General features: G+C 41.2%; 2 protein-coding genes across 4 annotated transcripts in view; one reads left to right on the top strand and one right to left on the bottom strand.

The window, feature by feature from the left end:
* LOC130927912 (zinc finger and SCAN domain-containing protein 2-like) overlaps positions 1-12,958 on the bottom strand; it is a 44,727-nt gene extending 31,769 nt beyond the window's left edge. For 2 of the 3 annotated variants that reach the window (XM_057854032.1, XM_057854033.1), the window contains exon 1: positions 8,210-12,958. In XM_057854032.1, coding sequence (XP_057710015.1) covers positions 8,210-8,216 — 7 coding nt within the window. In that variant the 5' untranslated portion in view covers positions 8,217-12,958. The remainder of the gene's footprint in view (positions 1-8,209) is intronic. The other variant, XM_057854034.1, reaches the window with a different exon arrangement.
* On the top strand, positions 1,942-3,847 carry LOC130927913 (uncharacterized). The gene is made up of 2 exons (XM_057854035.1): positions 1,942-2,285; positions 2,366-3,847. Exons 1-2 carry the CDS (start codon positions 2,267-2,269, stop codon positions 3,265-3,267), a joined length of 921 nt encoding a protein of 306 aa, XP_057710018.1. The 5' UTR covers positions 1,942-2,266; the 3' UTR covers positions 3,268-3,847.
* Positions 12,959-23,748: the final 10,790 nt, after the last annotated feature.

Below are 23,748 nucleotides of genomic sequence, written 5' to 3'. Positions count from 1 at the left end.
TAACAATGTCATCAGATAGACAAAAGCATAAAATTATGTGCCAATGCCTGCATCTTCAAATCATGAAAATAATAACAGCCTATATCTTAACAATCTTGTAATCTCAATGGGTCTTGTATCCATTCCATGTCAGGTAGTCTAGGCACATTGTTTGCATCCTGATTAGCGTCTGGCTAATACATGTTAGGTCCAACATAAAATTCCAACCTCCTCTTCTTCCTCCAACTCTTCAAAAACTTGGATTTCCTCCCTTGCCCTCGATCTATCACTTATATCGCTGTTTGAATTATTATTTGAAGGGCTTTGTATGGCGGCCGTATGTATGGAGCTGCCATCGCTGTTCCCGGCGTGACGTATCACTTCCGGGTTCGTCCCCTTTCAGGCTCGAACTTCGGAAACGCGATTATTTCCTCAAATATACAACATATAAATTATTTTTTCATGCTTTATTTGTTGGACAATGTTTAATTACTTTAATTGTGACCCTATTTGGCATGTTATGAAATTACTTCACATTACTGCTTTAACTTGACGATCTGAACGGGACAAGTCGCATAGTAGTGGACCATTTCAAATCTGATCTGAGCCACTTTTGTATGTGGCTACTTCACATGAAAGAAAGAATCCTTAATCTAGCTTCAGCATTTTGGCCAATGTTGACCATTGTTATTCGTAGTTGTACAATTTGTTTTGCAGATATTTGCTCTAGTGTTATATGTTCCATGACTAAATTTAGCCATTAGTTCGTGTTAATGTTTTGTTCATTTTTCCAATTTAGCAAGATTGTTTTTGGTTTTCAGCTATCGTTAAAGACGACAGAAGCAGATGAATTTGACTACATGATAAATTAACAGCATTAAGATCGCCAAACAGACAAAGATTTGAAGACAGTGGAATCCTGCAGTTCGAAAGGGATGAGCGTTTCTTCGTTTCCCGCAGCCATAGCTGTCATACAGGTTCACACTGCCAAATACCATGCAAATATGTATCTGGAGTATTTTCTGAAAGTTTGGACATTTAGTGGATTGGGAAAGCCCATTTTGTACTTTTTAAATTGAGTTGTATGCCATCCATGCAGTATTTTAAATTGGATAAATTGCAGATTGCTATTCTATTTCGTTTTAAATGTATTTTTACAGATTTGTGTCCAGCAACTATGATCGGACGTTACTGAAAGGTCGTTTCTCCATTTTTCGATTGGTAAACATTAGAGGTGTCCCGACTAGTCGACGTTGTCAACGTCATCGATGACGTAAAAGCGTCGACGGGCAAAACATACCGTCAACAGGGTATGACGGGTTAAAAAAAAAATTACATGCGGATAAAGTTTAGAATGGCGGGCGCTCGCAATGCAAGCGGTTGTTACTGGCACCCCCAAGGGGGCCGCTGTTATTTCAATGTGACCGGCATTGTCAGATTGAGCAAAGAGGAAGAAAGTGGGCGAGCGAGAGAGAGGGAGCCAGATCGGTGAGTTGGGAAAGTGTGCGGGTAGCGCGGACTTCAGTTGCTGCGTCCCTCACATTTTGGTTTTAAGAGCCATCCGACGCCTCTCGATGTTTTTATATACGCCGCCGCCTTCCTGAGGAGGAAATCGGACGGACCGACGACAACAAGCCAAGTGAATCGCCGGTTCACTCCTCAGTACGGCGAGGAGTTGAAAACACCGCCTATTACCAAAAAGGGCAGAATTGGTGACACGTGAAAGTGGCATAAAGCGAAAAAAGCGGACCAGAATAGCCAGAGCCTGGAATTATTTCAAGGAAGATATGGGGGGTGCCACGGTGTGTACTCTTTGCTAAGCTGAGCTCGCATACCATGGTAGCACGTCGGCTAGGGTGGTCCTTATTTTTCAACTTTCAAATACTCATGCTATCACCCCACCAACATGTTACAATCAATGTAAAAATAATTAGGAAAAATTTTTGGGGAGATTAGAGAATATTTAGAGGTTGCTCAAGACGTTTAAAAAACGGCAGATATTGTCGTTTTTCCGTATTTTTGAGTTTTGTAAGATGTATTGTGTGCCAGATTATGGTATTTTGTATCATACATTTATGTTGAAATTGACTTGGCTATTCTTAAAAACACAGCCGTGAATTAATATTGATTCATGTTTGTCACATTCAGTGGTTTTATCCAGTCAGGAATCCATGACGAATGAGCTAGCGTCACTGACTGGTTCCGAAGACAACACAGAAGGTGATAGTGATGACGAGTGCTATTCTGCCCCAGCATGTGATTCCAGTGGGTCCAACCTCTGGTCCTGATGTTAAGATTTTCAAAAGGTTTCAGAAGCACTGGGAGTACATTGACCGCACAGATTTCAGGCCGGCTGTGACAACTGATGATAATGATTTGATTGCAGACATCAAAGATGATACCACTGATTTTGTCATGAAACACCTCAACTGTTTTCAACCAAGAGATGATTACAGAGAGCTCCTGGAACTCGTCATAATTTTTCTCGGCGGTAGTCCTCCTCGTGGTGTTCATTTCAGGATTCCTGGAGCTATACATCACGCACGCTGGATGGCGAAGGCATTGTATGCTCTCAAGATTTATCTATTTCGAGAACAGTTCAAGCTCACTGCTCATGAAAACAAAGGCATTCGTGATGTTTGTGTGTTCATCGTCCCATTGTACGTACGAGTCTGGTTCACTGCTCCTGATGCCGTCTCTGCTCCTCGTCATGATCTGTGGTTTTTGCAAAGTTTGAAGATGTATGAGGACATCAACCCAGCAATTTCCAAAGCTGCAGTCAGTAAGTTTTCAGGACACCTTTGGTATTTAAGTGAAGAGTTGGTAGCGTTGGCCCTCTTCGACCCAGCAGTAACCAATGATACAAAGAGAGCCATGGTGGAAGCTATGTTGGAGGAAGGATCTGCTTCTGATAGTTTGCCAAAAGGTCCAAAGCGCATACAAGCTGCCAAGAAGTCCATCCAGGAAATGTCCCTTGTGGGGTGTGTGAACCGAAACACCAAGATTTTCTTCACAAATTTGGACATAGCTGCAGAATTTCTCCAGGCTGAACCAGAAACATGGGACTCCCGAGACGACTTCAAGGCAGCATCTTCCATCGTGCACAGTCTGAAGGTTGTTAACGATTTAGCTGAAAGGGGAGTGGCACTCATCGAAGAGTACAATCCTTTGTTAACTAATGATGAGGAACAGAAACAATACTCGCTGCAAGTCGTACAGGACCACAGGAAGAGCTTCCCCGATGCAAAAAAGGCCATACTGCTCCAGACTAGTGAAATCAATAAATAATCATCAGTCACTGATAGTGAACCTTTCGTATGTTGCCATACATTTTAGTTTATTAATCAGTCAAAATATCTTGACAATAGTTTGGTTCAAATCAATTTGTTTCTTGTTTTGAAGCACTCCTCACAGTTTTGCACTAGCTGTGAACCTGAGGACACCAGCGGTATTCTGTAACAATGACTGTAATCATAAGGCGGTTGCAAATTAGGTTTACGATTCCACAAATATACATGTAACCATGTGTTGTTTGTATTATGCTTTAATTTTTAGATTTGTATCTGGTGTATGCATTGTGAAGTTTCACTACATTCAGTTGATAATAAAGAAATTGAAAGCATTTTTTCCAAAATAACCGATAACGGTAAAATTTCTAAAAATACGAACATTTTGGAAATTTCAAAGGCTGTGAGCAACCTCAAAATATTGCATAATTACTTTGAAAATTTGCACAGTTTACTTTTTTTTATTTCCTAACACATTGAGGGGGTGAGAGTTGAACATTTCCCCCCAAAAAATTTTGACCCAATATAAGGACCACCCTAACGTCGGCTATGAACGAACACTTGAAGCGCCGTCACCCAAGTGTAATTTTTGAAGACAACAAGAAACAACAAGCTAGTGGATTGTAAGTCCAAACAACTTTCTAACGATGTTTTTTAAAATGGAAGTTACCTTTATGTGCGTCGTATCAACATGCATTTTTATTTAATACAATAATTAATATACCGGTATATATTATACAATTATATATATATATATATATATATATATTTTTTTTTTTTTTTAATTATTACATTTATTAGGATCATGTAAGCTCCCACTTGGGGAAAATATATACATATATCCTGTATATACATAACATAATAAAAATATATATGGAAACAGCAATGGCCTGCTTACTGTAATCCATGACTGCACTAATGTTAGTTGCTTTATATTATAAAGTACCATTGTGTATATACATATGCTATAAAATTAATACTATATATTTAATTTTTGTTACTGTGAGTATGTGTGCCTCTCATTCAAAATAATTGTGGTAATATTTCGGTGTGCCCTCTACTTTATCTATTTTCAGGTTAAAACAAACAAAAGTTGAACAGTCCCCCCCCCCAAAAAAAATGCGGAATGCGCACCAGAAAGAGCATCTGAACTCACACACAAAGTATTCTGAAAATGGTTGTCTGGGACATTGCAATTCATTTTAACATTTAGAACAATATAGACAATGACATACCACAAAAAGAGTAAGAATTGTTTTGACTCCTGTTAAAGAGGTGGTCTTAGGGCCCAAGTACACCAGATACATGATCGTTGCGGTTCCGGTCCGGTTCAGTGTTGACTGCGTGCCACGCAGCACGTCAAAATCAGGCAAATCATACCGGCTGGCACGGCTGCAGTCCGCCAACTCCGTTCATCTTGAGCGCTCGCGTGATCGCGTGCTATAATGTGCCATTTAAAACAACGAAAAGCACACAGAGTCTATACTCATCAGAGAAGCAGAGAGAGACCACATTTTTTCTTTGCATATTGATATTTTAGTTATGTCTGTCTCTTAATTCCAGATTGACTGCATCATGTTGAGATCAGGGCTCCGTGTGTGGGGGGAAGGGGGCGGGGCTCTATTATGCCCTTGGTTGTGTCGGTGGGTTTATATCTTTGTGCACATTTAAAAATTATGGCACATAACATCTCATAGAGCTGTTATAAACAACTGTTAAATAATCTGCAATATTTATAAAATGGATAGCGAATTATATACTACACGAGCTAAAAAAACAGCGTACTTGGAATTGGTGTCTCAACACTTGCCTGGCACGGCCAGACTGTTCTCCCTGTATTTTTCAAACACTGAGAGAAAAGTCTGGGAACCAGCCCATTAACGGCCTCTCGAGCAGGTACAAAATCAATCGACAAATCAGATTCGTGTATTTGCGTGACGTGTTCTTAACGAGCAACGTCACTCTTGCGCGTCGGAAGTAGTCTCCACAACAACACAGATGGTGAACAGGAGAGCCGAGAATACGTTCCAATCCACGGTAAAATCAGTTTTAAATTACCAAAAACACATCGACACGAGTCATTGACAACAGTCTGTCTCGCGCTAGCCATGTTGAATAAACTCCGCTCTCCTCGTATGTTTACTTCCGCGCGCAAGTCCCTCGTCCTGCCCTCGTCGTTTTACTAACGTCACGTCTGCCCGTCGATGCTTTGGTCCACTCCGCTGTCTGTTTGCTGTGGCTTGCTCCGCCCTGGAAATTGTATCCGCTGAATGGTGGCCAGACTCAATAGCTGGAGCAGCGGTGAGTCTGGTGTACCAGGCAATCTCAACACTAGAGGTGTGCAAAATTTCCGATTCTTAGATTATTCGCGATTCGGCCGTGGAAGATTCGAGAACGATTCACAAACATCCAAATTCCGATTATTGAAATATGCGAAGTAAAGCGGAAGTACACAACACTCAGCGCGCCGCGCGGTCTTCGGGACGGAACGGAGCGAGAGTAGCTAAACATCATGCTTCCCATTACCCGGCCCCTCGGGTAATGCCAATGCTCAACTCACGGCTCTAGCTCAACTCATGCAACGAGATAAAAAAACACAACAACATACCTGACTGCTGCCGAAAAGCTGCTACAAGTACATCCATGTAATGTTTCGGTGGATATCATTTATATAGGACTAGATACAATATAGATTTGGTAGTGTTAGCAGCACATCTACAAAAAGCTAAGATGCGGGCGTTATAAACGGCCGCCATCTTAAAGCAGTACACTTCCCTGCAAGGCTGTTGTAGCGAACCTTCCAAGCAAACCTAATTAACTTTTTATCTAAAATACTCCTAAATCGGTAAAATATTGACTTGAATCTATCTTTAAAATAGTTTTAAAACTTTCACATGTTGAAAGTAGACAAAAGGGAAATTATGGAATAACGGGAGCAATTTTAACAAATTTAACGGTTGATTCACAACATTAAATTAACTGAATGTAGTTTAAAGCTGCTGATACAGAATGGGGACTGGAGTTTTTTATTTAATGTTATTTTTGTATATTTGTTTACTGCTCTATCTTAACTTGATACTGAAATAGTAGTGTGGTTTAGCCTGAGAGTATTTTTGAACAATTTTGGAAATAATGTACAAAACATTTTTTAAAAAAAAAAAAAAGAGAGAAAAAAAAAGGAGGGGGGTGCATCAATAATCGTTTTATAATCGAATCGGAGCCTCTGAATCGTAATCGTAATCGAATCGTTAGGTGCCCAGAGATTCCCAGCTCTACTCAACACTGCAGATTCCTGTGCCCAGCGCAAACTGTTGGTTTTTCTAAGTCAAGTAAAATGTAGGAAAGAAAGAGAAACATCGCGAATAGACCACCAGGTCGAAACTTGTGGGTGTCTCTATTCTCTTTCGTACTTTTCCCCCTCGACTCTGTATACAAACAGACATTTTATGTGCGCCGGGCACGAGAATTTCTGCAGTGCAGCACTTCCAGAGACGCTGCTTTTTTTTTTTCCCCGCTCAAAGTTGTCAGCACGTCGTGTGTTTGATATCATTGAAAAACACACATAGTAGGACACCTTGCAGCTTCGCTTTTTAATGCTGTCCTTATAATAACGATCTGCTGCATCGTATATCACTTTGTGACTTTCCACCTCCATGATGAAACGTTCTTCGTCCATGTTCGCTGGTGTTTAAACCGTGAATATGCAACTGGGCTGTTACGTCCAGGCCCAGCTCCGCCCATTTTGTCGGATGCGTGTCCGGTAAAAATAGAAAATAGCCTACACCATCTGGCGGGCATGCGGCACGCCGGAGATGGTTCGCAGTCAATCCGGAGCACTGACGCGGCCAGTATACGTTGAACAATAGGATATAATGGGAACGGATTGGCTGTGGCGCTTTTTATACCGGAGTCGGACCGGAACCGCAACGGTCATGCATCTGTTGTACTTGGGCCCTTAGTGTTTCCGTTTACATTTTTTTTGCACTAGTTAATGCCAGCAGCATTTGACGTCATTGTTTGTGATTTATTATTGATATTTATGTTATTTATTTAAACGTTAATAAAGAATTTAGGTGTTCCAAAATGTTTTTTGTTAATTAATAAGCTTCAACAAAATTTTCATTAATAAAGTAGTAAAATATATATATATATATGTATATATATATATATATATATATATATATATATATATATATATATATATATATTAGATTAGTCAACTAATCGTAAAAATAGTCGGCTGACTAATCGGGAGGAAATTAGTCGTTTGGGACAGCCCTAGTAAACATGCAGAATTGTTACATGAGAATAATTTAATTCAAGTACTCCACGTCACATTAAAAAACAAAAACAGTACAGATAGAATAAAGACCACAAATGGTGTGCTCCGTGACACCACTTGTGTTATGTCCTTACATTTATATGTTTACTTGTATGCATAATGTACCTTTTACCTAATGTACTTTTATTCTTAGTCAAAGCAATCATACATTCACATTCTGGTTAGTTTTAACATATATATACCATTTGTTGTCATAAGAGTAAGCTCATTTATTTTAGTCCTTTGAAGACCATGAAGGTGTAACATGAACCCCCCTCAGTCTACTTAAGTCTTTGTTCATCTAATCAGGGGAAGTCACAAGACATCCCCCAGAACTGTGCCCACTAGATTGTAAAATGTTCTGTATACATTGGAGTCGTATGCTGTAATGTGTGTGCCTCATTCATTAAAACATGTGTTTGTTGTTTGACCGCAACCTGAGACTCTCAGTATGTCTGTCGACTCCGTTTAAAGCCTCCAGAACAGAAAAAGAATGCGCGGCGTTGAAGGTACGAGGTCGAGAGCCAACGCCAACGCTAGTCATACATTTTGTGTCTTTAAACATTCCAGTTGTAATGTATATCATTTGCGAGACCATTGAGTCAAATGTCAACTTACTCACCTGACATTTTGGGACTTGATGTTCGTTTACTCGGCGACGTGTCAATCCCAGGCGCGGTGTTTGTTCCCTTTGTAGCGGCTAAATACGGCTAGGCTAACCTAAGCAGGCCTCGAAGTTCCTCTCCTCTCCCTCTCCATCCCCTCTCCGAAGTTTAAACGTGCACCCAAACGACTCAGAGCAGAAGCAAGATTAAACGGATTCTTGGTGTGTGCGAAATTTTCTGCCACCTTTCAGCAGATTACATTCCGTCGTGGGGCAAAGCAGAGATGAAAAATGGAATATCTTGCTAAGCAATCGGACGGGAAATCCTCCCCCGGCCACTCACATCGTCTACGTCATGACGCATGACGTACACGTATACGACACCGCATATTTTATTTTTATAAGCATTTTTTCATCGTCCAACATGAAACAGGAACGCTGCTTTTGATGGACCTCATTGAACAATGGTCATGGTAGCTTTGCATGTAATGCAAAAGCAACCATCAACGTTATTCTTTTTTTTTTTCTTTTTTTTTTTTTAAAGGCGTTTCTCGGCGCCCCGCACAGTCCATAGGCACCGTTCAAATACCAAAATGACAGGAATTCTTGTGCAACGAAGGGAATCTTCCGAATGACACCCCCAAAATTTACCGTTCACGCAGTTTTCAAAATGTATCTCATCCTACAATTCATATCCAATGGTGCACCGCACGCATGCTATTTTTAGACCGTGACGTCGCATCGTAAAGCGGAAGTAAAGCCGAAGTGGGACTGTCATTACCCGATCGTGACGGGTGCATCGATTGTGACGGTTTGCTACTGCGCACGCGCAGATCAACGCCATTTTCTCCCGAGGGATGACGGGAGATATAGATTTATGCGTTAGGCTCGGACATTGAGGGTTTTTTATGCGTGTGTGTACGCCGCTATCTTCGAGTAGCATGAAATGCTTGAATATGTCTTAATAGATACTTCGAGTGATCCGAGAAGATGAATGTGGATACCTAGCATCTTCCAAGGTACCTGGTCGACGGAACGCTTCCAACTACTCAAGTGGGCGCCGTAAGATTCGACGAATGGTGCGTGATTTCATTGTTAAAGGTAAGTAAAACTGATGTTATACTGGCAATTTGTGTTATAGGTCTGAAAAGAGGGTCATGAATATATGAGCCTCTACGTTTTTTTAATCCTTTATAGGCCAAGTAACTATTTTTTATGCCATTTAAAAAACGCAGCTCCATAAACTATTTATAAAGATATTGAAATCATTGAAAAAAAGAGGCACTTTTTCTATTTTTGTTTTTTAAGTAGAAAATGAGAAAGATATGAGATGTTATAATAAAAATAAGTGAAACTGTTGTGAATGTCAGGTGGGAGAAGGTCCAGAGCTGAGTTTTATTTATTTATTATTATTGATCTCTGTCAGGTGGTGGTCATTTTAATCTACTGAATTTTAAGAATCTCTTTGCTTTTTTAATTTTCGTCCAACAGATAAAAGACCCCCCAATGAAATATATGCGCCTGGTCATCAAGTCAAAGGGGAAGCAGACTATCCTCATGGAGTGTCAAAATAACTCTGGGAACTAGAGCGGCGTCGAGGCCATTTCTAGCTTCTATTGGCCAACAATGATTCAGGACATCAATGAATGGGTAAATGCCTTAATTGAGCAACTAAGTTAAATCAGAAGCGTTACATGAAATTTATTTCATCTAAAGTAATGATTTATATTGAAGCACAAATGGATTGTTTTCACTTCTCAACAGACATTACGATATTAGACCATCCTCCTTTTCAGAATTGTAGAAATATTGTAAATAATTTTTTTTTTTTTTTTTTAATTTCTGAAAAATTATCAAATATTGTCACATTTTTAAAGCCTTTTTGGTGGTCTGTTTTTCATTTTGTGACACTTGTGTCAAAGAACATTGGGAGGTATTGGGCATGGATTTATTTGCATTTCTTTTTAAAGGCATGGGCACAGATTTGCCTTCTGGACAGAGAAAGCGTCCCCTCTTCTTCAGGGATCTCTACAGCCTGTCTTCAGGGTTCCAAAGGCAACCCCCTCTATATCTTACTAAACTTCAATCAGACAGGTAAAAGAAAACTACAAGATAATCAATCAATGTTGATAAGGGGAATGGTCATCACTGCAATTGATTGCTTACCTGGTCATAACGTTCACCTGCATGTCATGTGTAAATTATGTCTTCTTTGAAAGGTTGAGGATGACACTGACAGCTGCCTAATCCTGGACATAATTTCCTTTGATCTAAATTGAGGACATAACTGCTATACTAGTAATTATAATTAGAGACAGGGCCCAATGAGGCAGTATTGCGCAGGGAGTTTAGTAATTGTCATGAGAAGCCAATTACATTTTAAACGTTTGTTTTTTAATAAATTTGATACTTTTTCATTGTCGGCTCACCTATATTACAGTTGCCAGAAGTATTGACTGCCAACATACATGAAAAAGTTGTCCTTCGGGAAGGTGACCGTGCTATATGCACATTGGCGCTTGTGTGGTCCAGAATCAGAGACCTTGGTTCTCCAGACTCCTTCAGAAGACGGCCACATTTTAAATGGCTTAACAGTAAGTACTTCAGTAAAATGCAATGACATGTACTTTTTTTGTGCTGTTGTCACATTTGTCTACAAGCTATATATGTAAATGTGATTTTTTTTTTATCCCACAGGTGTCTGGACATGGAGCAGGTTCTGTGCAGAATTTAGGAGAGAGTATTACAACATGTACACCATTGAGATCTGCCATGGGTATGGGGAGCAGTTCAAACAATCCCCACGAGGTGAGTTGCACTGTGTAAGCTTATCTTGGTGTCATTAGAGACACTTAATATCTCAACAAAGCATAGACATGGTGGAAAAGCCACAGTGCTTGGAAACGGTATTTCTCAGTGTTTTTATGTTCTTTTATAGGATTTGTTGGAGAGGAGAAAAGGGGTAAAGTAACGGCGTTTTACTGCGAGGAGGAAACACCTACAGGATACTGCAGTTGTTCCTGCTGTCCAATGCATTAAACTGTAATGTTTTTGTTTGAGTTTGTTCTACACATGCACATTAAAACTGTTTCAGCTTAAGGCATTTTGTTTTCTTCAATCTACGGCATAATCATTGGATGCTTTCCTATGAAACTTTTTTTTTCCCCCTAAATTTAATACAGCAATAAATGTCACCTTACAGCTTTTATTTGTTTATTCACCTTCTCTACTGTTTATCCTCAAGAGTATTTCTAATTATATTTATGCATTTGTAGGTTTGTATTATGTATTTTGGACTAAAGAATGACTGCCACATAGTTTTCAGTGTTGTCATAAATTTTCTGTTGTTCTTCCCTAAAGCTGTCAGACTGTTGAACTCTTGCCATGCTCCGTAGACCCCCAATATTACTGGACTACTATGATCATGTCTATATACCTCACGCACATCTTAGCCCCTAACAAGCTCAAGTCAGCCAACTGCTAAATTGTTTTAGTAGTTACATATTTTTATACTTCTATCCAGCGTTTTTGTCTTTCTTGCTTGTTATTTTTGTATGCACCTTACAATTTTGCTCTTTTATACTCACTCTGCATTTATATTTGCTTTTAAAACGGGACCTGAGTTCTAATTTCTCACCATTAACATGTAAATGTGAACTGATGAGACAATAAAAATCCTTGAATCCTTATAAAATGGTCGAAATATTACAACAATAAATTTGACAGTGATAATGTTTTGTTTTTTATAATCACAGCAAATTACATGAAACTACGAATATACCAAAATATATACAAAACAAAAACATTTTATTGTTGGATTTAGCTGCAGAATTAAATCAAAGCATGGGCTTTAACAAAATTTTGTATATATACTAAATATAAAAAAGTCAAAATAGAGGCTCTTTTTAATTGTTACTGTTAAGGACTAAACTATACTCACCATATAAATCTAGGACTCTGAAGCCTTCGTACATTATTACAATAACAATTTCTATTTGTAATACCATTGAGAAACGTATGTTATAACAAAGTCCGTAAGGTTTAAAGTTTTTCTTTTAAATTTAACCAGCGTGAATGGTCTCTGAAGGGGTTACTGGGGGTGAGGGGAGGGGAGGGGAAGACATTTAAGTATGTAAGGGAAGCACTTTTTCAATTCTTTTAAAGAATTATTATTACTATATTGATACACAGATAAGGGTGGAGGCAAACTGTAGATGATGTACATTTTTATACAGTAGATGGCAGTATGCACTAAAATTCGCGATTAATAAAAAAAAAAAACAAACGAAGAACTTTAACGCGCATGCGCAGATAGCTACCCGATCGCGACCGTCTCTCACGTGACTGCATCACGTCACTTCCTTCAAAGGCTTTACGCTTATAAACGCAAGAGATTCAGACATAAAAATTCACTATTCTTCGATGTCTTTAGGTTGATTAATATTTTTTTATGTCAGAATCTACCACATAAATCACTCTTGCGGCATCGTGACTCAAGTGGGGGCGGTGCTCTACGCGCATGCGCAGAACCAATCGCGGCTTGCCTAAGATTTATTCATGATTAAATAAAGTCTTAAGGTTTTCTTTTTGTGTACACATGAATTGCTTGGATCAGGGTGTACCTCAGATGCCCTACCGATTAAAAAAAATACATTTTAAATGTATTTCGATCATTGAGTCTCTCACATATATGTCTATATCTCCCGTCATCGCTCGGGAGAAAATGGCGTCGATCTGGGCGTGCGCAGTAGCAACCGTCACAATCGATGCACCCGTCACGATCGGGTAATGACAGGGACATTATATAGTAGTGTTGTATCGGTCGCGAACGATTCGTTCTTTTTGAACGAATTGTTTGGGTGACCGAGACCGAACTAATCACCATCTGCACTGATTCGTTCAATGAAGTTGGTGGTAGTGTTGTATCGGTCGCGAACGACTCGTTCTTTTTGAACGAATTGTTTTGGTGAACGAGACCCAACTAATCATCATCTGCACTGATTCGTTCTATGAAGGTGGTGCTTGTTCGCTGCGTGGGAGGGCGTTGAGCAAGCGGCAGCGTCTCCTGACATCGCACACGACCAATCAGACGCCAGCCTCATCGCGGGCAGGGGAGGGAGCGGAAACAGAATCAGGGCGTTTGTCACTCACGTCCACGTGTGGCCAATAAGCAGCCAGCGTGCAGGCAGGGGGGCAAGACTGAGTTTTGTCACTTCCCGTTCAGTGACTCGGTCCTCCGGTTCCTGACCTAGCTTGCTGCTAACTTGATTTTCCAGTAATGACTATGCGGTGAACGAATCAGAAAATGAAAGGAAATGACTTTGTCACATATTTGTTAACGTGGAGCCTATCAAATGCTGCTCAAACAGACAAAAACACCACACAAATCTAGCGAGCATTGTTTAGAGTAGTACTTTTCTCAACAAACTCGTGACTGCCTATGACGACATACTATCAAATTTACAGTAATTTAAAACACGGGTAGCTACGAGGCAAGCAAAAGCTGAGCTGCGGTCGCGTGACTGTCACTATATGGAGGCTTCATGGCAGCGATATTTACCTCATATGTGCACAGAAAAAAATATTTTGTATGATCACCATAATACTGATTTGCAATGAAACTGTATATACATGTCAATTTTTTCCCGAGTGTTTTATTTTTTTTTCGTGTCAGCGTGTCGGGTGTTGGTTTGTTTGACAAATTATGTCAATGTGCTACCCAAGCGCCCAAAACAACGCATGCAGACACGGGAGATGTCGCAATATGTCTACATTTTTCTTAACAGACTAATGAGAGTAGAAAGGCGACATCGTAAAGCGCTAACAATTATTTCTCGTCAGCATTTGACGATCTGAGATGCGGGGACGACAGGGGAGCTGACCGGATTATTTTATTTATTAATACCAGTGCAAAAAAACAATATGATCACCATAATACTGATTTGCAATGAAACTGTATATACATGTAATTTTTTTCCGAGTGTTTTTTTTTTTTTTTTTTTTTTTTTCGTGTCAGGTGTTGGTTGGTTTGACAAATTATGTCAATCCGTCCATCATGTGCTACTCAAACGCCCAAAAACAAAGCACGCGGACACGGGAGATGTCGCAATATGTCTACATTTTTCTTCACAGACTAATGAGAGTAGAAAGGCGACATCGTAAAGAGCAAACAATTATTTCTCGTCAGCATTTAACGATCTGAGATGCGGGGACGACAGGGGAGCTGACCGGATTATTTTATTTATTAATACCAGTGCAAAAATTCAACACGATCATCTTAATACTAAAACAACAGAGCGAGATGTAAATATGATGTGTTGGTCGTTCCATATTCAGAAATTAAACTTTCGATGTATTTTTATTTTCGTGACAGCAAACATGCTGTATATGTGATTGTATGTGTGATCAAGAACCTGCTAAAGAAAGTCCGTGCGCCCCCGCCCCCTACTCCCCTCACAAAAGGAAAATGTTTAACCGTGTCCTAAATCGAAATGCAAGCACGAGCCATGACTTTGAGCCCATAGAACTAGGACAGACGACGCGGAAGTTCTCCCTCGCTTTTGCAGCAGCAGGAGGGAGACGAGGCTGTCTGTGAAAGCAGAATGATACAGCCTGTCACTCATTTCTGAAACTACGACGAGTGGTCAATGTGGAAGAGAGGGAGGGACCAAGAATGTCACTTCCCGTTCAGTTATACTGCGAAGCGGTCTTTGGTGATTCGTTCGGCAACGTCACTTCCCGTTCAGTAACCGAACGATTCGTTTGGGCGGGGAGGGAGGTGAGGGGGGCGAACGATTCGTTGAACGATTTGTTTGAACGAATCTTTTTACTGAACGAACTGGAATGGATTCGTTTACTCAAGTGAACGACAAATCTCGTCACTAGTTGGTGGCGCTTGTTCGCTGCGTGGGAGGGCGTTGAGCAAGCGGCAGCGTCTTCTGACATTGCACACGACCAATCAGACGCCAGCTTCATCGCGGGCAGGGGAGGGAGCGGAAACAGAATCAAGGCGTCTGTCACTCATTACCACGTGTGGCCAATAAGCAGCCAGCGTGCAGGCAGGGGGGAAAGACTGAGTTTTGTCACTTCCCGTTCAGTGATTCGGTCCTCCGGTTCCTGACCTAGCTTGCTGCTAACTTGACTTTCCAGTAATGACTATGCGGTGTACGAGTCATAAAATGAAAGGAAATGACTTTGTCACATATTTGTTAACGTGGAGCCTATCAAATGCTGCTCAAACAGACAAAAACACCACACAAATCTAGCGAGCATGGTTTAGTGTTCTACTTTTCTCAACAAACTCGGGACTGTACCTATGACTATATACTATCAAATTTACAGTAATTTAAAACATGCGTAGCTACGAGGCAAGCAAAAGCTGAGCTGCGGTCGCGTGACGGCAGTGAAGCGGGCAGAGAACTGTCACTATATGGAGGCTTCATGGCAGCGATATTTACCTCATATGTGCACAGAAAAAAAAGAATATTTAGTATGATCACCATAATACTGATTTGCAATGAAACTGTATATACATGTCAATTTTTTCCGAGTGTTTTATTTTTTTTTCGTGTCAGAGGGTGTCGGTTGGTTTGACAAATTATGTCAATCCGTCCATCATGTGCTACTCAAGCACCCAAAAACAAAGCGCACGGACACGGGAGATGTCGCAATATGTCTACATTTTTCTTAACAGACTAATGAGAGTAGAAAGGCGACATCATAAAGAGCAAACAATTATTTCTCGTCAGCATTTGACGATCTGAGATGCGGGGACGACAGGGGAGCTGACCGGATTATTTTATTTATTAATACCAGTGCAAAAATTCAATACGATCATCTTAATAATAAAAAACAAAAATACAACAGAGCGAGAGGTAAATATGATGTGTTGGTCATTCCATATTTAGAAATTAAACTTTCGATTTATTTTTATTTTCGTGACAGCAAGCATGCCGCGTTGGCTGGTAGCAGCACTGCAGCAGCATTGTATATGTGAGCAAGATCATGCTAAAGAAAGTCCGTGCGCCCCCGACCCCAAACCCCCACTTCCCCCTCAAAAGGAAAATGTTTAACCGTGTCGTAAATCGAAATGCAAGCACGAGCCATGACTTTGAGCCCATAGAACTAGGACAGACGACGCGGAAGTTCTCCCTCGCTTTTGCAGCAGCGGCAGGGAGACGAGGCTGTCTGTGAAAGCAGAATGATATCGCCTGTCACTCATTTCTGAAACTACGACGAGTGGTCAATGTGCAAGAGAGGGAGGGACCAAGCAATGTCACTTCCCGTTCAGTTATACTGCGAAGCGGTCTTTGGTGATTCGTTCGGCAACGTCACTTCCCGTTCACTAACCGAACGATTCATTTGGGCAGGGAGGGAGATGAGGGGGGCGAACGATTCGTTGAACGATTCGTTTGAACGAATCTTTTTACTGAACGAACCGGAATGGATTCGTTTACTCAAGTGAACGACAGATCCCGTCACTATTATATAGACCCCACGTGACGTCACAACTCCGCCCTCCTGACTGGTGCCGCCCAATTGTCCGTCAACACATCGTGTTTACCTGTTACGGCTACGTACATTCCTCCTATTTACGGCGTGTTTTTCTGCTCGTTAACATTAATTATCAAAATGGTGAAGGCGTGTGTGGCGGTCGGTTGCAATAACAGAGAAGACAGACGGAGAGACTTGAAGTTCTACCGGATTCCGAGAGACCCGGAGAGGAGAGAGCGAGATGGGCTGCTGCAATTCGACGAGAAAACTGGGCTCCAAACGATTACCACAGATTATGTAGTAGTCATTTTATATCTGGTAAGATGCATTTAATATATATTTAGAGGGTTTTGGGCTGACAACCACAATTAAGATCATTGCTAGGCTAATCGCCGACAACATACACGTATGTATGTAGTGAGAGTGCTATCGCTAAACCATATAAACATTAAAAGCCCTAGCTCCATTGACAAATGACATGAAATACATTAGACTTGACAGTGGATGTTAGCAAGAACAAAAGATTTTGAATTGAAAATTTCGTAACTCACCTTTCCAAGCACAAGATAGATTCCTGCCGAATTTTCGTGGACGAGGACCTGTTTCACCCAACCAGCAACGAAGTATTTATAAGCCTTCAAGCTCTTAAAGTTTTTCAAACTTTCGTGAGAATAGGCTGATTTTGTGTGGACAAGATAGTTGTAAATATCAGGGTAGCTAGCAGAGACAGCGGGTCGAAAAACATCGATTTAGGCATCAAATATGGATCTGGCGAATGGATAAACTGAAGCTTTTCCACATAACGCCTTTTATGCAACGCATCAAGTGAGTTTACGTCATCCGAAAGCACCGGGTCTTCCATGAAATGCATTATAAATTGCTCGATCAATTGAGACCATTGATAATACAGACACAAAATGACGGACAAGTGGGCGGAACAATACAGCGATCACGTGATTTTGTGACATCGGTGGGTAGGGTCTATACCCGCCCTCGCATAGAAACAAGAAATGTGTGCTGCTTTTTCATGGAGGTAGATTTGTGTCTTTATTATTCAATCAAAAAAAAAGTTCCTTCAATCAAATAAAAAGTTGCTTCAATCAAAATATATATTTTCAATCGAAGAAAAGGTCACTTCAATCAAAAAAAAAAAAAAAAAAAAATGTGTTTGAATGCAAAAATAAATCTGAAACAAAAAAAAATGTATTTGAAAACTATTTTTCTTTAATTGATTTTTTTTAACTTAGTCAAGTTTTTTTTTTGATTGAAACAACTTTTTGATTGAAGTAATGTAATTTTGCGTTTGGACCACATTTTGGCTAGGACATTTGTGTCTCTATTATTCAATCAAAAAATAAGTTGCTTCAAACAAAAAAATATATATATATTTTCAAAAGAAAAATCACTTTAATCAAAAATTTTAAAAATTCAATTGTAGAAAAAAAGGTTTGAATGTGAGAAAATATTTGAGACTCAGAAATTCGCATTTGAACACTTCATTTTTCATTGAAACTGTTTTCTTTGATCGAAGCAATCCTTTTTGTGTTTGAGCCTTATTATGGGTAGGACAATGTGTCAAAATCATTCAATCCCAAGAAAAGTTGCTTCAATCAAAAACATTTTTAATCAAAGAAAAAAAACCTTTTGCAATTTTTTTAATTACGTGTCAGTTTTTTTGAAAAGCAAAAAGTTTTAAACTTTTCTTTTAAAAGTGGAAAAAGTTTTGAGCACACTTTTTTTTTGAAGTGGAAAAAGTTTTGAAGGCACTTTTTTTGATTGAATCATTTTGACACAAAGAGCCAACTTCAACGCTACTTCCAACATGTTTTAGTGACAGGTGACTACGCCAATGGCATAAAAGCAGGAAGTAAGAATAATGGCCACCAGGGCTCCATCCAGCCATCGGACTCTGATGGAGTCTAGCCGAAAGTAGGGCACCGCTACGGGGGTGTGACATCGGTGAGTGCCCGTGATGGTACGGTGCCGTCGCGGCACACTGGTGGACCCCGATATCACCACCCAGCCGCGGAGGCCGGCTGTCGAGTGGACAGCCCGCGGGTAACACAACACCCATTCAATGCTGAAGCGACGGGGCTCCCGATGGGGCTCAAAGCGCGGACGCCAGTGACTCGCCGGTAGTCCAGTCGCTTACTGGGCAGGCTAGTGTCAGGCCACTGGCCGACCATCCCCGTACCGGCGCGTCGCGACACTGCGGTTGGACCCCGATTGCCAACCGTCATATCAGGGCAGCGGGTGAAGTTCCCCGTGTTCCCCGCGACAGGGCACTGTACCATCGCGGGCACTCACCGTTGTCACACCCCCGTAGCAGTGCCATTATTTTTACTTCCTGCTTTTATGCCATTGGCTTAGTCACCAGCCACTCAAACATGTCGGAAGTAGCATGGAAGTTGGCTCTTTGTGTCAAAATGATTCAATAAAAAAAATGTGCCTTCAAAACTTTTTCCACTTCAAAAAAAAAAAAACGTTCAAAACTTTTTCCACTTTAAAAAAAAAAAAGTTTAAAACCTTTTGCTTTTCAAAAAAAAGTGACACGTCAATAAAAATATATTTATATATATTTCAAATAAAAAAATATTTAAAAAAAATATTTTTGCAAAAGTTTTTTTTCTTTGATTAAAAATGTGTTTGATTGAAGCAACGTTTATTGGGATTGAATGATTTAGACACAAATGTCCTACCCACAATATGGCTCAAACACAAAAAAGATTGCTCCGATCAAAGAAAACAGTTTCAATGAAAAATGAAGTGAGTCTCAAATATTTTTTCACATTCAAACCTTTTTTTCTACGACTTAAATCTTTTTTTATTTTTGATTGAAGTGATTTTTCTTTTGAAAATATACAGGCATGAAAATCTCTCACCTTTCGGCGAAATTCGCCGTTTTGAAGTCAAAAATGGCGACCTACGTGAATTGCGTAGATCCGAGGAGAAATTCTTTTTGGGAGGAGGAGGGGGGGGTCGGGAGGTTTTATTTAATTATTATTATTGTAACGAATCGAGTTATAATGTGGCGAGGGTGTTAGCATGTGTTCCTGAATGCACCGCATGACGTAGAGGGGTGAGGGAGGTGCGGGAGAGCGAGGGACGTGCCTTCCGTGTTTACGTTTGTTCTGGCGGTGGAGATATGTGCGTTGGCTGCGGCAGATAGCAGTCGTGTTGTCAATAAGTTTCCACAAATAAAGAATTTCAATCTGATAAAACGGTTGACTATTATCAACGTTACATTATTATTATCATCATGTGATTAACTTAGTACGTAAACTGAGCACTTAAGAAATCGGTTCTTTAAAAAATGTCACACTTGGACAGTCAGCAAATCCTTCTAGATGCTTCGCTGACGAGAACCAATCATCGGCCCAAGGTGCGTTCCATTATTCCAAACGCGCGCACTCCTTATTGTACATGGAGTGCTCGGAGAGCCTTTGGGTGGCATTGCATAGCTGCGAAAACAAAAAGCAGGCCTTATCCACACCGGGGCAGACCAGAGCGCAGCATACACACTTGCCTGTATTTGCCAGCAGATTGAATTTGGTGAGTAATGGTTAATGGTTTCAATCGTTTTCACATTTTGCGATATAAAAAAGTTACTGCCATTCGTTGCAGCTTGCGTTGAACACTGTCAGAGCTAGCCAAATCTCCCATGAAAAAAAATAGCTCCCATTAAATTGGCGTCAAGCTTGTGTATTTAGCGGTAATATAAACGAAGAAACACACTGTTGAGTCAAATTAAGCGGCATGCTCTCGGATGGAGGTGGCGCCTCACATCGCTCCCGTCGTCCGCCGGAGACGCGTTATTTTCGGCTTGGATTTGAGCTGACAGCCGGTGTCGGCACAACACCGGCCCGACGAGTGGTGGGAATGAGTCCTGCTTCTTAAAGCTTTTCAGAAATACAGGGATCCCTCGTTTTTCGCGGTTAATGGGGACCAGAACCCGCCGCAATAAGTGAAAACCGCGAAGTAGCCCCCCCCCATTTTTTGTGCGTGTTCAATGTCCTGCTGCTTCACTACTGTGCAGACGTCTCTCTGCTTTGCTCCTGCTTCTCAAGCTTCAATCATCTTTTTAATCATTTTTAATCACCTCTAAATTACTCAGCAAGTCTTGGGATTTTCTTTTAATCTTGTTTATATTGAAACAAAGGCTTTTTGAGCATTTTTGAGCCTTTTAAAGTGCTTTTTTGTCGTTACTGGAACACAAGTCTGCCTTATCGCGACTGGAACTGAGGAATTCGGCTAACGGAAGCTAAGTAGCAACATGCCTCCCCTGTCAATGGATGATTACCACAAACTGCTCCAGAAGATAGCAGTACTGGAAACAAAAATCTACCGGCTTGAAGTGAATATGGAGGTAAATGGACAACTTGGGAATGAAACCACTCTGCCGATCTCCCAAAACAGCGAGTGGGAGCGGACCCACAGAATGCAAACAAACACCATCGAGACTCAACGGGACCCTGGCAGAACCCAGCACTGGCAGATTGACGATGAAAAGAAATGGCCACCTCTGCAGAAAACTGCGTCATCTACTCCGGCACCAGAAAATAAATTATCACAGATCAAGGCAACAACAAAGGGTCAAAGCAAAGTGCCTCAAGCTGCTGGAATTCTACTGGAAAATAGATTTACGCCACTCTCCGAGACTCCTGAACCCGGGAAAGTTGGAACACCCAGCTCGAAAGAGAGGTACGATGCTAATGCATGTGCTAACAGGCTACAGAGAAAGCGACCCACTGGGCCCCGCACTCTGATAGTGGGCGACATTGCTGTGAATGGGATAAAACACTTTTGTAGCAACAATACCAAAGTATGTTGTTTTAATAAAGCAACTGTGTCTGATATCACAGCTAGTATCCTGAGCATTGCTGCTCAGCATCCAACAGCCACTACTCTGATAATACACACAGGAGCACTCGATATTGTGAAGCAAAAATCAGAGCTTTTAAAGCAAGACTTCACTGAACTGATAAACAAAGTCAGTACTTTAAATACTGAGGTGTTTTTCAGTGGACCCATACCCGTGCCCAGGCTGGGGGATGAAAGTTTCATCAGAGTGATGATGCTCAACAAATGGCTCAAAGCTACATGCGCTGGACAATCGATGTACTTCATTGACAATTTCAACATATTTTCAGGGCGCAGGCATCTCTTTAAAAATGATGGCCTTCACCTAAATAAGTCAGGAGTGCGGTTACTAAGCAGCAGCATGTTTTATCTCTTGAGGCACAGACAGTCTGCTTATCTCGAGGAAAGGAGGCAAGCTGTCCCAAAACATCTGATAAACATTGAGGCTGGTGAGCACGCAGGATCGTCTCCTCCAAAAATGGAGCCTACAATCGCTGAAGGAGAAGTGACTAAGCCAGCACTGCCAGGCTGTGACCAACCCTCTGCTGAGGCTCCACTGCCTCAACGGGAGGAGACCCTGGTAGCAGGTGATCGACCTCCTTCAGACGAGACCCAAGAAGCGGCTCCATCAGCTCAACAGGAGGAGAACCACCTGACCGTGCAATCCTCTGCTGACGAGGCCCCATCCAGCCTCAAATCCTCACACTCCAAGACGCCAACACGCCGCCGACTCCAGGATAAGGCCCCATCCAGCCCCAAATCCTCACACTCCAAGACGCCACTACGCCGCCGACTCCAGGATAAGGCCCCATCCAGCACCAAATCCTCACACTCCAAGACGCCACCACTCCGCCGACTCAGTCAGGCTAAGGCCTCATCAAGGCCTAAATCCCCACAGTCCCGGAAGCCACCCCGCCGACGACTTAGTTTGGATGGAATAATGAGTCAACCTGGTCTGGACTCCATGGATCTAAATAGCAAGGTTAACCAGTCTCTTGATCTCCTCAAGTTCATGTCTTCGCTTCCACCCTGTACCTGTCACACCCGACAGGTGCCAGGGGAAGATGGCAACAAACCAACCAGCCTCCCCTGGAATTCTCTCGGGGCAAAGCCAAAGCACTACAACTCTGGAACTACACGGTATTATCCTTCTATGGAGGAAGCCATGTTTGCGACACCAATATGATATGCACCGGGTCCAGGCTGTGACAACATTACAAAGACTGTTCTGTCCCAGCAAAAGCCGGGGCCCTATGGAGTACAGTCTGTATGCTCAACAATCCCAGTGGTGATAAACAACACAAAAAGGGCTAGATTGGTGAGAAATAAAAAACGTTCAATCAACTCTGCCAACCTGTTAAGCATAGTATGTCATTCCCAAAACTCACCAGTGAATCCAGTCTGGCATCTCCAATTGGCTCTGCTAAATATAAGATCTTTAGCTGGCAAATCTTTCTTAATTAATGATTTTATCAGCAAACATAACCTTGACATGATGTTCCTAACAGAAACTTGGTTAGATAAAGATAAGAGCTCGACAGTTCTGATTGAGGCAACCCCCACAAACTTTAATTTCTTTAGTGCGCCAAGAACCCATAAGAAAGGAGGTGGGGTTGCCAGTCTGATCAGGGACAGTTTCCAATGCACAAATATTTCATGTGGTCAGTTTGATTCCTTTGAATATATTGTCATTCAGCTAAAAAGCCCTTGCAGAGCTGCCTTGGTAACACTTTACAGACCACCAAAGTATAACACAATGTTTTTTGATGAGTTTACCAAAATGCTGTCTTCTGTCTGCATGGACTTTGATTGTGTTGTTCTAGTGGGTGACTTTAACATTCATGTTGATAATCCTGAAGAAGGATGTGCTATAGAGCTTTTAAATATTTTGGATACATTTGGTTTATCTCAGCATGTCACAGTTCCAACACATAACAGAGGGCACATACTGGATTTAATAATATCCAAAGGTCTTAACATCTCTGAGGTCACAGTGAATGATGTTGCTCTGTCTGATCATTACTGCATTATGTTTAAAATGACCACCCCTGTCCATCCTCTGAAAAGGGAAACAGAGGTGATTAGGAAGCGTTACATAAGTGATAACACTTGTGCGTTATTCACACAGGCCTATGCCTCACCATTAACCCCTACAATAGCTCCAGTGGAAGAACTTGTAAATAGTTTCAGTTCCAGTGTGATGA

The sequence above is a fragment of the Corythoichthys intestinalis genome, chromosome 13 (assembly GCF_030265065.1).
Source record: "Corythoichthys intestinalis isolate RoL2023-P3 chromosome 13, ASM3026506v1, whole genome shotgun sequence".
NCBI classification, from domain to species: Eukaryota; Metazoa; Chordata; class Actinopteri; order Syngnathiformes; family Syngnathidae; genus Corythoichthys; species Corythoichthys intestinalis.
The sequence above is the reverse complement of the archived record's forward strand: the minus strand, read 5'-3'. Positions and strand labels throughout refer to the sequence as shown.